At 48.5% G+C, this 17,523-nt stretch overlaps 1 protein-coding gene across 3 annotated transcripts in view; it reads right to left on the minus strand.

Moving 5' to 3' along the window:
- Positions 1 to 17,523, minus strand: part of mcf2l2 (MCF.2 cell line derived transforming sequence-like 2) — a 91,332-nt gene that overhangs the window by 7,287 nt on the left and 66,522 nt on the right. For all 3 annotated transcript variants that reach the window (XM_061239259.1, XM_061239258.1, XM_061239257.1), the window contains exons 20-26: positions 17,355 to 17,447; positions 15,011 to 15,136; positions 13,870 to 14,091; positions 11,101 to 11,193; positions 10,403 to 10,481; positions 7,278 to 7,347; positions 6,731 to 6,828 (exon numbers count right to left, since the gene is read on the minus strand). In XM_061239259.1, coding sequence (XP_061095243.1) covers positions 6,731 to 6,828; positions 7,278 to 7,347; positions 10,403 to 10,481; positions 11,101 to 11,193; positions 13,870 to 14,091; positions 15,011 to 15,136; positions 17,355 to 17,447 — 781 coding nt within the window. The remainder of the gene's footprint in view (positions 1 to 6,730; positions 6,829 to 7,277; positions 7,348 to 10,402; positions 10,482 to 11,100; positions 11,194 to 13,869; positions 14,092 to 15,010; positions 15,137 to 17,354; positions 17,448 to 17,523) is intronic.

The following is a 17,523-nucleotide window of genomic DNA, read 5'->3' on the forward strand; positions in this document are numbered from 1 at the left end:
GGGTTATTGGGAGGTATAGAGGGTTATTGGGGGGGGGGGTATAGAGGGTTATTGGGGGGTATAGAGGGTTATTGGGAGGGTTAGAGGGTTATGGGGGGGTAGAGGGTTATTGGGGGGTATAGAGGGTTATGGGGGGGGGTAGAGGGGGGGGCTACCTTTGGTGCGTGTGTGGCGGTGACGGCAGTGACAGAGGAGGCTAAAGAGAAGCGGCGGGGGACTTCAGTCTCCTTACGGGGGGGGGGCTCTGAGAGAGAGGCAGGGGTTAGTCATCAGCCACGGCACACACACTCACACGCACACACACACACACACTCACACGCGCACGCGCACACGCACACGCACACGCACGCACGCACGCACGCACGCACGCACGCACGCACGCACACACACACACACACACACACACACACACAGCGTGCAACACAAGCACACACACAGAAGGTGCACGTGGCACCAGATTTCCACAGAGGATCCACAGCACTATTTTCTCTTTTTATCGCTTCGGTACAGACCTGGATTCAACACGTTTCTGCACCTGCTGCATTCGAGCCTGCAAGCAGATGGATGGGGTTTACACTTTCGGGATCTTTTCATTTGTTCCAGTACACCAGGGAAGCTTAATCAAACGCAGAAAAGTATTTCAATCAAAACAAATGCTATTTCAGCCCAGGTCTGGCTCTGCATCGTAACTGTAGATCCTCCGCGGGAAAATACGCACGCTCACGAGCGTTAACGAGCGCAGTCTCAAACGGTCAGGCGGCTGATTGGAGGAGAAGCGAAACGAGGGATGAAGAGAGAAAATAAAGTAAGAAGCGTGGGAGTCCGATGAAGAGGAGGGGCGGGGCGATGAAGAGGGATGGCAGCGTTCTCACGCAGCGCAGCGAGCGGATGAAGAATCGATGCGGGGTATGCTAACGAGATGAAGCGTATCGACAGCTAAAGTTCACAGGCTGCCGTTGCATGAGTGGGCCAATAAGCACCAGAACGCGGCCGATCGCTCCCATTTATCTGCTGCCTCGCAATCTCTCCTCCATAATAAACTCACTTTCCGCTGGAGTCGTCGATAGTCCGCCGGCTGCGCCGGCATACTAATACTTAAGGTTCACTTACGCGAGCTGCGCTTTTTTTTTAAAGTACAGCTCAAAACGGAAGAGGCATGCAATGCATCACAGCGACGAAGCATCTAGTATCCCAATCGAAAATCTATTCCCCTTGTTAACTGGTGGTTTAATGGTGCAACCTCTCTATCTCGGGACTCGATATACCTTTACAATGGCAAACACGCTCCGAAGTTAAAAGAGCTGTTGCTACCCTTGTAGAGAAGCCAAAAATGTGGTTAACCGTAAAACGAGTCGTCCATCTTACAAAAGTTTGCGTAGCTGCAACTCGATCCACGCCCTCTCCTGTATCGGAGCAATCCGGGGTCCAATGTCGAGCTCGTTATGATCCCGTTTCAAGCGCCAACAGTGAGATAGTTACATTAAAACTCCACTGCGAAAAATGTCTGTCTTGAAAAGAGACTTTGTCTTGTTTTAGTCTTGTAATGAGACTTAAAATATTTTTTTTTTCTATCAAGTTGAAAATACTAGCTTTTCAAAGCTTTGTTTTAAGTTACTTTTTGCATAACAAGTGAAATATTCATACACCATTGGCAAGTCTTAAAATGAGTAAAACAGCATCACCTCATTCGCAATCTTTCTCTGTTATTTTTGTTAGTTTTTAAAGTCTGAATACAGGACTGAAACACCAGAAAACAGTGTCCACTGTTTGGCACTATATCAGAAATGTTTTTTTTGCCTTTCTTAGCCAGCCATGGATTACCGTTATGTTCCTGTTGGCACGACAACAGCCTTTCAGGAGGTCGTTACGTTACATTACACTGCAGTCATTTAGCTGACACTTTTATCCAAAGACAGTTGATTAGACTAAGCATTAGGTTAAGGGCCTTGCTCAGGGGCCCAACGGCTGCACTGATCTTATTGTGGCTGCACCGGCGGTTGAACCGCCAGCCTTCCGGGTCCCAGTCCTGTACCTCAGCCACCAGGCTGTCCCTGCAGTGTGTTGTTGAGGTGGTGAGGTGTAAATGATCAGGGGGTGGAGAGTGTGACGGTGAGATGGGGGGGGCGGGGGGGGGGTGTAGCAGCAGAGCAGCGGGGGGGGGGGGGGGGGTGAGAAGCCATGTTAAGGCGATGACATCACAAGGCGATGACATCACAAGGCGATGACATCACAGGGGTTACCTGAGGGCAGAGAGCGCCGATTGGCCAGGCCCTGCAGGGTGAAGCGCTTTTTAGCGAGAGCCGCGCGGTCGTTAGCGCCGGCCGCCGCGTCGACTGGGAGGGGAGGAGAGAGAGAGAGAGAGAGCGCTATACACACACACATACTCACACACACTCACACACACACCTTAAACCAACACACATGCCTGCAGAGACAGTTAGTTCAGTGCCTGTGATGAGGGAGTTCAGCACAAGCTGTGGGCTCAGTTAGAGAGGGTGTGGGAGCTCATGTGAGCTCTAAAGCGGGGTGTTGGGGGGGCCACACGTGTCCCTGTGCGTACGCTGGAGCTGAGCTTCATCACCGAGGAAGAGGAGGAGGAGGAGGAGGAGGATGTGAGAGAGAGAGAGAGCCCATCGGAGTGTGATGACCAATCAGAGCCCAAAGCAGCCATGGAGCTCCTCCCTCTCCTCTGCCCGTGTACAGTTCTCCTCACTTCAAAATGGCCGACTGCATATCAACAGGGTTTTCCCTCGCAGTCATGTCCATGAGAGAAAAAAAGGTTTCAAACAAGTACAGCTCAGGAACCGACAGATAAAACACAGATCTCCACTGCACTGTACCGATACATAAATAAATTAATAATCTGCTCACTGATATCATTATATTACATTACAGTCATGTAGACACTCGACTCGACGTACGATAAAGTGCAAATCATAACCAGGGAGAAGTGCACTGAAAACCCTAGAGGGAAGTGCAGTTCCGAGTGCCATATCGATGGTGTTGGGGCGGGCAAATCACAGTTTTTATTATTCTCTCATCCACTAAAATAATATGCTGTGTTGCCAGCAGGCTGGCACCATTGAGCAGGTACTCACACAATACATCAATTCTTAATTTGCGCCCGGATCGCCTTTACAACGTGTCTGCAGCCAGATGGTATTTAATCAGTTCTTCGTTTTTTCTCAAACTTCTCCAAACAGGGCCGTGTCTGGCTTGCCCTGGGACTCTGAACATTACTGCGCTTCGCTAAACGGCCGGAGGAGTCCCTGCTGGAGCCGTTCGCCATATGGAAATAACCGCCACGCCATCAACGCGAGAGTGCCCCATCCAAACACAATCTGCACAAGACCACTCCTCCGCCAGAATCACACACATTACCCGCCGCCAAAATCCCCAAACATCTCGTTACTGCTGACTGCAGCAACAGGAGAGAATTCGTTTTTTTTTTCCTCATTTCCTTTCGGACAACAGAAGACATCGTATAGATGAGAAAAATTACCCAAAATTAGCAAGATTGTTCAGTGTAAACAAACCAAGCCCTGGTGTTACTGCGAATACTTCCATTTTAGGTAGAGAGAAAGGGGACTATTTAATTTGGCTCGTGCCCAGGCCAGCACAAACGCACAGTGCACTGACCACGGAGGCTGACGGCCATTTTAATTTACACTTTCATTCCTGGCGGAAAACGCCTCCCTGCTGAAACGAACAGCTCAAGCTCAGTTTTTAAACAGCTGCTAGCTGGTTGATCAGCTCATACCCAGTGAGACCAGCTTATGATCAGCTCATACCCAGTGAGACCAGCATTATGATCAGCTCATACCCAGTGAGACCAGCTTATGACCAGCTCATACCCAGTGAGACCAGCTTATGATCAGCTCATACCCAGTGAGACCAGCTTATGATCAGCTCATACCCAGTGAGACCAGCTTATGATCAGCTCATACCCAGTGAGACCAGCTTATGATCAGCTCATACCCAGTGAGACCAGCTTATGATCAGCTCATACCCAGTGAGACCAGCTTATGATCAGCTCATACCCAGTGAGACCAGCTTATGATCAGCTCATACCCAGTGAGACCAGCATATGACCAGCTCATACCCAGTGAGACCAGCAGATGACCAGCTCATACCCAGTGAGACCAGCAGATGACCAGCTCATACCCAGTGAGACCAGCATATGACCAGCTTCACCAGCTCAATTTTGGTCAAGCTGGCATAGCTGGATTTTACACCAGGGCTAGCAATGGCTACAAAATAAAACACAGAGCACATTTTGGCTAAAGCCCAATTCTCGCAAAGATGACAAAGATTGATGGAAACTTTACCGTATATAGGCTATGATGGAGGTGAAAGTTTAAAATGTAAAGGGTTGAAATAAGTCCACAGTCCCAAGTCTTTGGCTCACAGACCTTCAGCTAGCTCCAGCACAGGCCCTACCAAACACAGATGTCAAAGTTGTCAGGCCTGCCCCAGAATTCAGACAGATTGTTTAGAGTTGGCTTTTCTGCGTAAACAAATCTGTGCCTTTTGGCAGCGAATGAGACAGACTATGAACTCGGCAAGAGTGGGCAGTGCTTCAAACAGAACGCCTGAGCGAAGCTCCCAACATGGCTGCCCAGAAAGCTCCAACATGGCCGCCCAGAACACTCCCAACATGGCCGTCCAGAACACCCAATATGGCCGTCCAGAACACCCAACATGGCTGCCCAGAACACTCCCAACATGGCCGTCCAGAACACCCAACATGGCCGCCCAGAACACTCCCAACATGGCCGCCCAGAACACTCCCAACATGGCCGCCCAGAACACCCAACATGGCCGCCCAGAACACTCCCAACATGGCCGCCCAGAACACTCCCAACATGGCCGTCCAGAACACCCAACATGGCCGCCCAGAACACCCAACATGGCCGCCCAGAACACCCAACATGGCTGCCCAGAAAGCTCCAACATGGCCGCCCAGAACACCCAACATGGCCGCCCAGAACACTCCCAACATGGCCGCCCAGAACACTCCCAACATGGCCGTCCAGAACACCCAACATGACCGCCCAGAACACTCCCAACATGGCCGCCCAGAACACTCCCAACATGGCCGTCCAGAACACCCAACATGGCCGCCCAGAACACCCAACATGGCCACCCAGAGCCTGAGGAGTACGCTGGCTCACTCCGATCACTGTAACATTAGCTCCGCTCCATAGTTATCACGTGTCACCCACTTCGACTCCGGGCAGACGTGCTTTACCCTGGTGGCTGATTATCTATGGCTCGTTTTAGCGAAACAAAACTGAAAGGCTAATGGTTCTTCGGCTCTGCCCTGAAAGCGCCGTATCAAAAGAGAGCCGTCCTTCAGACTGCAGGGTTATTAACGTGCTGTGAAACCCAAAGAGGAAAGCTGTGACAATACACTCAGAGCTGAAGGGTTTAACTCTTAAGTTCTGTTTTTGTCTATCTGAAGATACCTTCATGCCCTGTAATATTACTTCAGAAAAATACACACTAAATTAGTTTTAAGGTTGCTAGACCCTGCATATTCATAATCCGCCTTATTCATAATCCATAATTGGATTTGTAAATCTTTGAACGGATAACTTCTCCCACCCGGTGGTCAGCCGCGGTCTCTGCCGTGAGTTCATGAATGAATCTTGCAGAATTTCACAGCCGTTATTAATTTACCTGCCAGTTCTCTCTCTGACTGGAGGAGCAGGCGGACTCCGTTGACGCAATTCAAACCGGGCATCAAAGTAGGACTGTGGCGATTCTACATCGAAGCTGAAGTCCAGCGATTATCGGACTGCCCCTGTGACGCCGTTGAGTTCAGAGAGAAGCGGGAAAATGGATGTTTGGAAGTTTGCTACGGACACCGTGAACCTACAGCGACTACAGCTTGCTTGAGGGGGAGCGTTCTGGCCGTGGCGCAGCGTGGGGCATCCGTGTGCAATGCAGCGCGACTCGGAAATGGCCGCCTCACTTTCCACAGAGGGATCCAAAATGGGGCGGTAATGGAGCCATTCTGTTTCATTCCTGGCTCCCCGTTAAGATCTTATTACCTAAGGGGACATTACACCTCATTGCAAACGGTTTGCTGTGTTAGTGATAGTGCAAATGTAGCAGACTGGATTTTATGTCTTAATACACGCCACATTTTCACTGGATTCAGCTTTACAAAGGGGAAAAGGCTCATATTCAACACATAAGGTAGCTTTAGGACTGATTGAACATAATAACAATGTTATCTTTTGTAGTGGATCAGCAGTTGGCAGTTGGTGGGGCTCTGTGGCAGTTGGTAGTGGTCTGTGGGAGTTGGCGGGGGTCTGTGGGAGTTGGCGGGGGTCTGTGGGAGTAGGCGGGGGTCTGTGGCAGTTGGCGGGGGTCTGTGGGAGTAGGCGGGGGTCTGTGGCAGTTGGCGGGGGTCTGTGGGAGTAGGTGGGGGTCTGTGGGAGTAGGCGGGGGTCTGTGGGAGTAGGCGGGGGTCTGTGGCAGTTGGTAGGGGTCTGTGGGAGTAGGCGGGGGTCTGTGGGAGTAGGCGGGGGTCTGTGGGAGTAGGCGGGGGTCTGTGGCAGTTGGAGGCGGGGTGAAATCAAACCCGTGGCCTTGGCCTCGACCACGGCGTCCCCCACGGCCCAGTCCTGGGTTCAGCTTGGGCGACATGCGGGGGGTAAAAGAGGCCCGCTGAAAGTGTTTGAATGAGTGTGGTTCAGACATCTTGGACAGGCAAGCGTACCTCGTTTCTGCCGGATGATGGGGCTGGGGTTCCCCCTGCGGTATCCGGTCTCAGGACTAGACGAGTCTGACTGCTTCAGCATCGTCTTCCTCATGTTCCTGACGAGGAAGGGTTCACCTTACATTTACAATGGGCTGTTACACCTAGCACTGAGCACACAGCCCCTTACATCAGCGTGCACAGACAGGTTTAGGCAAGGAACTGAGGTGCTAAAGCACTATCAGTGTCTCAGCCAATAGCAGGGCGCAATACTTACACCTACAGCATAACGCTGAGTGTCTCAGCCAATAGCAGTGGACATTACATGAAACCTACAGTATAAGGCTGAATGCCATAGCAGGTGTAAGAGGTGGATTGTAATAATAATAATACATTTTATTTGAAGTGTGTGTGTGTGTGTGCGTGTGTGTGCACGTGTGTGTGTGTGTGTGAGTGTGTGTGTGTGTGTGTGTGTGAGAGAGTGTGTGTGTGAGTGTGTGTGTCTGTGTGTGTGCACGTGTGTGAGTGTGTGTGTGTGTGTGCGTGCGCGTGCGTGAGCGCAGGGTACCTGCTGTTAGACACGTTCATGGGGGCGTGGTACACGTTCTCTGTGATCCTCTGGTGGAGCTGACTGGCCTCTGGTATCAGGAGGAAACCACAACAGAAAGGAGTCAGGAGCGACTTCAACAGGAAACCTCTGGGAAATGTCTCAGTGTGTGAGAATGTGTGCTGGCCTGAGTACGCGTCTCTCTGTGAGTGTATGTGTACGTGTCTCTCTGTGCGTGTATGTGTACGCATCTCTCTGTGCGTGTGTGTGTACGTGTCTCTCTGTGCGTGTATGTGTACGTGTCTCTCTGTGCGTGTGCGTGTATGTGCACGTGTCTCTCTGTGCCTGTATGTGTACGTGTCTCTCTGTGCGTGTATGTGTACGTGTCTCTCTGTGCGTGTGCGTGTACGTGTCTCTCTGTGCGTGTATGTGTACGTGTCTCTCTGTGCGTGTATGTGTACGCGTCTCTCTGTGCGTGTATGTGTACGCGTCTCTCTGTGCGTGTATGTGTACGCGTCTCTCTGTGCGTGTATGTGTACGCGTCTCTCTGTGCGTGTATGTGTACGCGTCTCTCTGTGCGTGTATGTGTACGTGTCTCTCTGTGCGTGTATGTGTACGTGTCTCTCTGTGCGTGTATGTGTACGCATCTCTCTGTGCGTGTATGTGTACGTGTCTCTCTGTGCGTGTATGTGTACGCGTCTCTCTGTGCGTGTATGTGTACGCGTCTCTCTGTGAGTGTATGTGTACGTGTCTCTCTGTGAGTGTATGTGTACGTGTCTCTCTGTGCGTGTATGTGTACGTGTCTCTCTGTGCGTGTATGTGTACGTGTCTCTCTGTGCGTGTATGTGTGTGAGTGAATGGATAAACTGTAATGTAACACAGGGGAGAGAAAGAGCCCAGTTTGGATTATGAGTTCATCTGAAATATTTATCAAACTGAAATCACAGTCTTTAGTTACAAGCAGAGGCAGACACACAAGCCACAAACATCCATGATCCCAGACAAGCTGATGCGTCTAGTACAGACTGCCATGAAGGTCATGGGGAGGAAGGAACAGCAGTCCCTCCAGTCCATCTATGAACAGTCTGTCTCTAGTCAGACGCAGAGAATACTGTCTGACCCATCCCATGTCCTCCATAGTGAATATGAGCTCTTGCCCTCAGGCAGACGGTATAAGGTACCTAGATGGAAGCTTAACCGGTTTAGATATTCGTTTGTGCCTACTTCCATCAGAATTTTAAATACTGTATAGTTTGTTAGATAGTGTCATGTGTGTTTGTTAGATGGTGTCAGGTGTATTCAAGAGATGGTGCAATATATGGGATGGTGCAATATAAGGGTTGGTGCAATACAGTATATGGGATGGATGGTGCAATATATGGGATGGTGCAATATGATTAACGTGAATATGCAAGACTGTTGTTTGTGATTGTATGTGTTCTTTTTGTAATGTGTTGTCTGTTATCTTCTTTGTAGAGCCATTGATAAACTGTATGTAGCCATGAGTCCAAGACAAATTTCCCTAAGGGGCTTTAATAAAGTGTATCGTATCGTATCGTACACACAGGCCACAAACATCCATGATCCCAGACACACAAGCCACAAACATCCATGATCCCAGACACACAAGCCACAAACATCCATGATCCCATACACACAAGCCACAAACATCCATGATCCCATACACACAAGCCACAAACATCCATGATCCCATACACACAAGCCACAAACATCCATGATCCCATACACACAAGCCACAGACATCCATGATCCCATACATACAAGCCACAAATACCGGCAATCTTGTAAACACACACACACAAACATCCGATGTCTCAACACTGGTTTTATCTACAGGAGGAGCAGTTTACACAAGGCACCTCGGAGTGTAAAACTAATTAAATATAAGAGAGATAACTGCACTGAGCCCAGTGACAGACTCCTGGGTAAGTCACACTGAGCTGTAATGGGTCTCATTCCTCTCACACAACCTCTGCTCTCCCTCTGCTCGTCTGCCGCTAAAGCTTGTGTCCCAACCTCTGCTCTCTCTCTGCTCGTCTGCTGCTAAAGCTTGTGTCCCAACCTCTGCTCTCTCTCTGCTGGTCTGCTGCTAAAGCTTGTGTCCCAACCTCTGCTCTCTCTCTGCTGGTCTGCTGCTAAAGCTTGTGTCCCAACCTCTGCTCTCTCTCTGCCCGTCTGCCGCTAAAGCTTGTGTCCCAACCTCTGCTCTCCCTCTGCTCTCTCTCTGCTCGTCTGCCACTAAAGCTTGTGTTCCAACCTCTGCTCTCTCTCTGCTCGTCTGCCGCTAAAGCTTGTGTCCCACGGGGGACACTGGGGAAAATGGGCTCGGTCCCTGGAACAGAGTCAGTCAGTCAGTCAATCACTCAGGGAGTCAGTCAGTCAATCAGTCAGTCAGAGAGTCAGTCATTCAATCAGTCAGGGAGTCAGTCAGTCAATCAGTCAGTCAAGGAGTCAGTCAGTCAGTCAGTCAGTCAGGGAGTCGGTCAGTCAATCAGTCAGTCAGGGAGTCAGTCAATCGAGTCACAAACATGCACGTATTAACACCGCCCCCCCCTCGCCCCCCCTTACCTCTATGTTAATGAACATAAAATCCTTCAATCACATTGTATTCATATAGCACATTTCATGCAGCTCAATGTTGTACAAAAGATGAGAGCAACTGAAAGGCAGTTAAAAGATCAGATTCGTAAAAGGTTAATAAAAAGACTTTCAAATAATCTTTGTACAGATAATTTTGATGATCATTTTTGATAGTGACTGTTATCATTTTTACTATTGTTATTACCATCATCAAAATTACCATGATCATTATCATTCTTCTTTCTCCTCTCATTATTAGCCCCAAAAGTATGTTCCCATGATTATATTTAATATGCCATAACTGCATAGTTTCTTAATAATAATAAAATATTTTAATGTCAGACCCCCCCACACAGCACATGTGCCTGGCATTGATAGGGCTACAGTGATGTGTGTGTGTGTGTGTGTATATATGAGTGTGTGTGTGTGTGAGTGTGAGTGTATATGAGTGTGTGTGTGTGAGTGTGTGTGTGAGAGTGTAGAGTGTGTACTGTGTGTGTGTGTGTGTGTGTGTGCGTGTGTGTGTGTGATTTTTTGACTCTAACCTCTACAAGCCTCCAGCTGTCCTGTCAGCACCTTCCTGATTTCTGACACCCACGTGTTCTTCACATCCATGGAGGAGGCCTGTAAACACACACACACACACACACACAAAGACGAACACAGTTTAATTCTTTATTCAGGCCCACATTCAGAAAATACATTATAAGGGCTGACTGAATTGCTCCAGCAAGCAACACACACACAGGCACACATGCGCATGCACACACACACACACACACACACACACACACACACACACACACACACACACAGCATTACACCAGTGCCCTGATTTCTGCACAAAAGCGTGACCTCAAATCAATATAATCTTTTTTTTCTTTTCACATAAATTGCTGTGGTGGGATTATTGGCCTTATCCTGGATCAGCTGGAAGGACACGGACTACAGCAGAACAGCAGAGAGCGCTGCGCTGAGAAGCGCTTCCCATGGGCCAACACTGCCACCCAGTGGTGACGGGGGGAAGTGAATATCGCAAAGGCAATTCCTTTTAAGGAAGACGCTCCTTAAAAGTCTTAAAATTGTTGATTTAATTTTTAAGTCTTTAATTTAAACATACTGTCAGTAGACATTTATGTACTACAATCAGCATACACGAGCGAATTCTTCCAAGGAAGAACCGTATTGCAGAATGACCAGTTTGCGTTGTGTTTTGGTCCTCTGTGCAGAAGAGCGAATTTACCTGCACTATGTAGACCTCCTCTCTCCCGTTGTACCACACCTCAAACTTCTTCATGTCGCCCTTCACGTTCTCCGTGATTCCCACAGCGCTCATCTGGAACACAAACACACGTCCCACATTCCCACACTGGACCCAAATCCCACCGCTTCCCACGAAAGTTCAGAAAATCTGCTTTTAAAGTGAATTTCAACTTTTTGAAATTAATATGGTTTTCCCCTTCACGCCCTTGGGGAGAATTTAATTTTTTTAAAGCTGACAGGGCCCTTGTAAGCTGTTTTTATTATACCTTTTTCCCCCCCATCAATTCTGTCACAATTCCTGCCGATCAGAGGCAGGGGCTGAGGTCTCTGGCAGGGTAAAACGGACGGGCTGATTTGTTGGCCTGTGTTGTTTGCCGCGGTGATTGCCAGATCGTATTAGAGAACATGCCTTATGGCACAGAGAGCGTATCCCGCAGCACAATCATCCCAGCAAACGTTTCCTTCCGAAAAACAAAGCTTCAGTCCTCCATCAGACCCGGGCATCCGGTCGTGATTGGAGCCCTTTTATAACATCTTACACTAACACACTCTGAACAAGCAGATGCCTCTCTGCGCACAGTTCAGTTATGCATATTTGGCATTTTACGGCGCGAGCTCCCCTTGAGTTTTTAAAAGATCAGAATGAATATTTATGACGATGAGAGTGGCATTTCATTGCCTGTGGAGACGAGCCCGGCCGAAGTGCTTAAAAACAGGAAGTGATGTCCTTGGAAAGGAAAGAGGAAATTATAACGGGGAAGGGCGTTAATGAGAATGCGGAATTTCTCGTTCGTTAGTGAGCGATTCTGCGGTCACGTTACTCAGGAGGACGTCCTCTCATTCTGTGTTGGCCTGAGAGAAATTATATCAGTGTGTAACAATTTCATTGTGCTTATGACATTTAAGACGTGGTATATCTCTACTTAAACATTAACGCAATTAATCTCTACTTCACTCCTTCTCTCCCTCTTAGAAAAGTCGTATATGAGTTTTATTAACTGTCAACCATTAAGTTACTTGTTCGAAGCAAAGTATCATGGGACTTGTAGTCCCATGTAGGCCAAACTGCTTCTGTGAAGGAATAGTATATGTTACATTACATGTCATTTGGCTGACACTTTTATCCAAAGCACCTTGCAATTGATTAGACTAAGCAGGAGACAATCCTCCCCTGGAGCAACGCAGGGTTAAGGGCCCAACGGCTCTGTGGATGTTGCGGCTACACTGGGGATCGAACCTGAAGGACGTAGCCGTCCGTTTACATCCCAACATTTCACAATTGTTGAGCGAATTTCTGAAAAGTTGGCAAAGGGAAATGCGAATCACTGTGTGTTTCCCCGTACTACTGTTATGTGAATATTCTGAAGAGGAGGCAACAACATGACGATCAAAAGAGCCAGTTAGGGTCGTCACGCCATCATTACCCTTTACCCTTTTCCCTTTTCTTTATCCACAAGCCACCATGACTCAGCGGAAAAACGTTTTCACAAGATGTTGCCGTTTTTCTTTCACTCGGGGTTACCTAAGTGCACATCCTAAATTCACATTAAAACCAGCTGGATGGAAACCCCAGTCATGACGTGCACTCAGCAGCACCTCACTGTGGTCGTCTGTGCTAAGACACCCTGCTCTACCTTTAGAGAGTGTGTAGCTCTACCTTTAGAGAGTGTGTGAAGCTCTACCTTTAGAGAGTGTGTAGCTCTACCTTTAGAGAGTGTGTAGCTCTACCTTTAGAGTGTGTGTGAAGCTCTACCTGAAGAGAGTGTGTGTAGCTCTACCTTTAGAGAGTGTGTAGCTCTACCTTTAGAGAGTGTGTAGCTCTACCTTTAGAGAGTGTGTAGCTCTACCTTTAGAGAGTGTGTAGCTCTACCTTTAGAGAGTGTGTAGCTCTACCTTTAGAGAGTGTGTAGCTCTATCTTTAGAGAGTGTGTAGCTCTACCTTTAGAGAGTGTGTGAAGCTCTACCTTTAGAGAGTGTGTAGCTCTACCTTTAGAGAGTGTGTAGCTCTACCTTTAGAGAGTGTGTAGCTCTACCTATAGAGAGTGTGTAGCTCTACCTTTAGAGAGTGTGCGAAGCTCTACCTGAAGAGTGTGTGTAGCTCTACCTTTAGAGTGTGTAGCTCTACCTTTAGAGAGTGTGTGAAGCTCTACCTTTAGAGTGTGTGTAGCTCTACCTTTAGAGAGTGTGTAGCTCTATCTTTAGGGAGTATGTGAAGCTCTACCTTTAGAGAGTGTGTAGCTCTACCTTTAGAGAGTGTGTGTAGCTCTACCTTTAGAGAGTGTGTGTAGCTCTACCTTTAGAGAGTGTGTAGCTCTACCTTTAGAGTGTGTGTGAAGCTCTACCTGAAGAGAGTGTGTGTAGCTCTACCTTTAGAGAGTGTGTAGCTCTACCTTTAGGGAGTGTGTAGCTCTACCTTTAGAGAGTGTGCAGCTCTACCTTTAGGGAGTGTGTAGCTCTACCTTTAGGGAGTGTGTAGCTCTACCTTTAGGGAGTGTTTGTAGCTCTACCTTTAGGGAGTGTTTGTAGCTCTACCTTTAGGGAGTGTTTGTAGCTCTACCTTTAGGGAGTGTTTGTAGCTCTACCTTTAGGGAGTGTTTGTAGCTCTACCTTTAGGGAGTGTTTGTAGCTCTACCTTTAGAGAGTGTGTAGCTCTACCTTTAGAGAGTGTGAAGCTCTACCTTTAGGGAGTGTTTGTAGCTCTACCTTTAGAGAGTGTGTAGCTCTACCTTTAGAGAGTGTGAAGCTCTACCTTTAGGGAGTGTTTGTAGCTGTAGGAGGGGCTCTTCTCGTGGCCCTCTGCCGTCTCCTCGCGCTTCTTGCAGAAGAGCAGCACCTTGTCGTACAGGAACAGGTGCCTCTGCATGGGCTTGAAGCGCGCCAGGTCCTTCACCTTGCTGTGACCCCGCTTGTGCTCCGTCCACACCTGGAACGAGCCCTGCATCAGCAGCTTCCCCAGCTCACACAGACTGCCCTGGAGAGGGAGAGAGAGAGACGCACACGCACACACACACCTGGGTCAATCACCTCAACAGCCCTGAGATCTGGGTTTCAGCCAAATCCATTTCTATTTACACAACTCTGGATACCAACTGACCTTTAAGTGATCACCTACAACATGCCACACTGTTCCAGAAACTGAACTGACAACTGTCAGTGAAACTAACACTTGCAGCCTTAAAAACAAAAATTCCAACAACCAATTTCTCCACAGGATTATGCCAATATTTTAATAAAAGAAATAATAAATACATAAATATTTCTGTTCAACCACCCCAGTCCAACCCAGAGAGAGAGGGAGTGAGGGAGGGGGAGAGAGAGAGAGGGAGAGAGAGGGAGAGAGAGAGAGGGAGAGAGAGGGAGAGACAGAGTCCATTGACTGAGTGTTACCTGTGTTTGGCCTTACTGTACCTGCAGCAGGGGATTGTGGGTAGAAAAGTTCAGGGGACCAATTCTAGCTGCTGTTTAATGGATGGCTCTGACAGTCCGCCATCTAAAGGTTTTTGGACCTACACCAGTTCCGCTTTTTTTTTTCTTTAATTTAGTTTCAAATTTTTCCCATTTTCTCCCAATTTGGAAGCCAATTGTACCCCATCTATTCCACTTATGGCTGTTAGCTGAGGATATACCGTCAGCGACCCCGTCCCTCTGCGGCCCGAATGGATCAAGCGATCCTGAGACACGCCTTCTTCAAGCGCGTGACCGTGACTCCGGGACCCCCGAGCCCCCCCCCCGCGCCCCCCGAGCAGCAGCGATCCTACAGCCCCTCCACCCCCCCCCACCCCGAGCCGGACAAACTGGGCTTTGGCAGGCCCGGGACCCGGACCCCGCCGTGTGAGAGTGCTGAGCTGGGGCACGGAGGTCCGTTACGGGAGCGCAGCAGTGCCACGCACCTCGAAGCCCGTGATGGCGATCTGGTGCATGGAGTCGTTGGCCGATTTGATGATGTCCAGCACAGTCGCCAACGCCTCCTCCAGCTCCGCAGTGCCCTCCGAGTTCTTACTGCACTTTAACATCTCCTGTGAGGAGCACACACACATTATACACACACACACACACACACACACACACACACCACACATTACACACACACACTCAAACACCACATATTACACCAATTACACACACACACACCACACATTACACACACACACCAAATATTATACAATTTACATTATACACACACACACACACACACACACACATTACACACACACACACACACACACACACACACCACACATTACACACACACACACACACACACACATTACACACACACACATTACACACACACACACACACACACACACCACACATTACACACACACACACACACACACACACACACACACACACACACACACACACTCAAACACCACATATTACACCAATTACACACACACACACCACATATTACACACACACACCAAATATTATACAATTTACATTATACACACACACAGGCAGACCAACACACACGTGAAAAACCAAACACGCATACACTCACACTCACACACGCATATACACACTCAGACCCCAGACACTCTGACACTCCAGTTTAGGAAACTATTGAACTGAATTCATGATATTATGCGCATTTTTGATCTATGAAATTATTTATCCCCAATCCTTGACACACAGGTGAACCTTTTTAAACTTGATTAGGCCAGCAGTTCCAGCACTTGAGTGTGCTTATAATAAAAGCTACTTAAAAAGCAGTACTTTGCCCGGCCAGAAGGGGGCGATACATGTCAATCACAGTGAAAGAATGAACAAATGGCAGCTGTGGCCTCATCCTGCCAGAATCCACTCTGCCCCACCACCCCCAAATGAGGCAGTTAAACCCAGACTCCCAGACCCAGCCCTGTTCAAACAGTGACAGTCACACACACTGGAGCTTATTTTAGCGTGTAAAGTTTGTCGGGCTCATGTGTGTTACAGGACACACTGAGCCATGAGCTGTTCTGCTGATGTGCTCATTTCACAAACATCTGCCCTGTTCTCCTCCACTGGGTCTCCCTTCACAACTTGACAGTTCCTAATAGCCTTTGTCATTTTTTCTTGCAATGTAAAAGGTTAAATTCTCTGTAAACAACAGAGTTCCCCGCACAGCAACCTGAGAATGTGCAAAAGTCAGTCTGAACAAATATTTTTGTGTTATTTTTAGATTTAAAAGTCATATTTCTATTACATTTTTACAACAAAAAAAAAAATTTTTTAAAAAGGACATTACTATTGCCACTGAGGTGAGACAGTTTTACTCTGTCGAAGTTTTGCCAACGGGTTAAGACACTTTCACTTGTTGAGCAAACAGTAACTTAAAACAAGCCATACCTGTCTCCTACAACCCAAATATATACCCGACTGTGCTCGGCGTAAACTATGGACCGTAATCTCCTGCGGCCCTGTGGGGGAAGTGAAAGTTTCACACCTCCAGTGCCCTTCAGACTGCAAGAGCCACAAGAGTGTGTGTGTGTGTGTGTGTGTGTGTGTGTGTGTGTGTGTGTGTGAGTGTGTGAGTGTGTGTGTGTGTGTGTGTGTGAGCGTGTGTGAGCGTGTGTGCGTGTGTGAGTGCGCGTGTGTGCGTGTTGTCTCTGACAACGCCGTCTCTGACAACATCTCATTACTGGTACTGAATTTTCTCTGTGATATTTCCTCTTGCAGCCTGGGGGTGTGAAACCAGCCCAGATCAGGGTGTTTGTTCTTAAGTGTGAACCTCTCAGAGCCCAAACAAAGGTGTTAAAAGACAATAGAAAGGGGCGTGTGGGACGGGCATTCACTGCGGACGGCTCATTAAAAGCCCCTTTCAGAGCAGGGCTGGGGGTGAGAGGGCTCTGTTAGTTTCCATAGGGATGCTAATCAGGAGGGGAGTAGCGTCACAGAGGTGCTAATGGTGTTTATACACCGCTTTCCCCTGCGGGACAGAAACAGCGCCCCAGGGTGCGTCAGCTGAGACGCAGCGCGACCGAGCCCACACTCTATGGCAGTTAAAGTTTCTCGACGGCGGTTAAAGTTGTGGTCCGGCGGTTAAAGTGGCTCTATGGCAGTTAAAGTTGCTCTACGGCAGTTCAAGTTTCTCTACGGCAGTTAAAGTTGCTCTACAGAGGTTAAAGTTGCTCTACGGCAGTTAAAGTTGCTCTACGGCGGTTAAAGTTGCTCTACGGCGGTTAAAGTTGCTAGATGGCAGTTAGTGGCTCTACGGCGGTTAAAGTTGCTCTACGGCGGTAAACGTGCCTTCAGCATCAGCTGGTACTTGGTGATCCGCTGCACAGGCTTCAGCAGGTACGCGTCCAGAGAGAGCTTGTGCTCCAGCTTCTTCTGACACTCCTGCCGCGGGGAAGACACACAATCACATCAGCGCACAGAACAGGAACTCACCGGGAGCTCGCAGGAACTCACAATA

The sequence above is a fragment of the Conger conger genome, chromosome 4 (assembly GCF_963514075.1).
Source record: "Conger conger chromosome 4, fConCon1.1, whole genome shotgun sequence".
Lineage (NCBI taxonomy): Eukaryota > Metazoa > Chordata > Actinopteri > Anguilliformes > Congridae > Conger > Conger conger.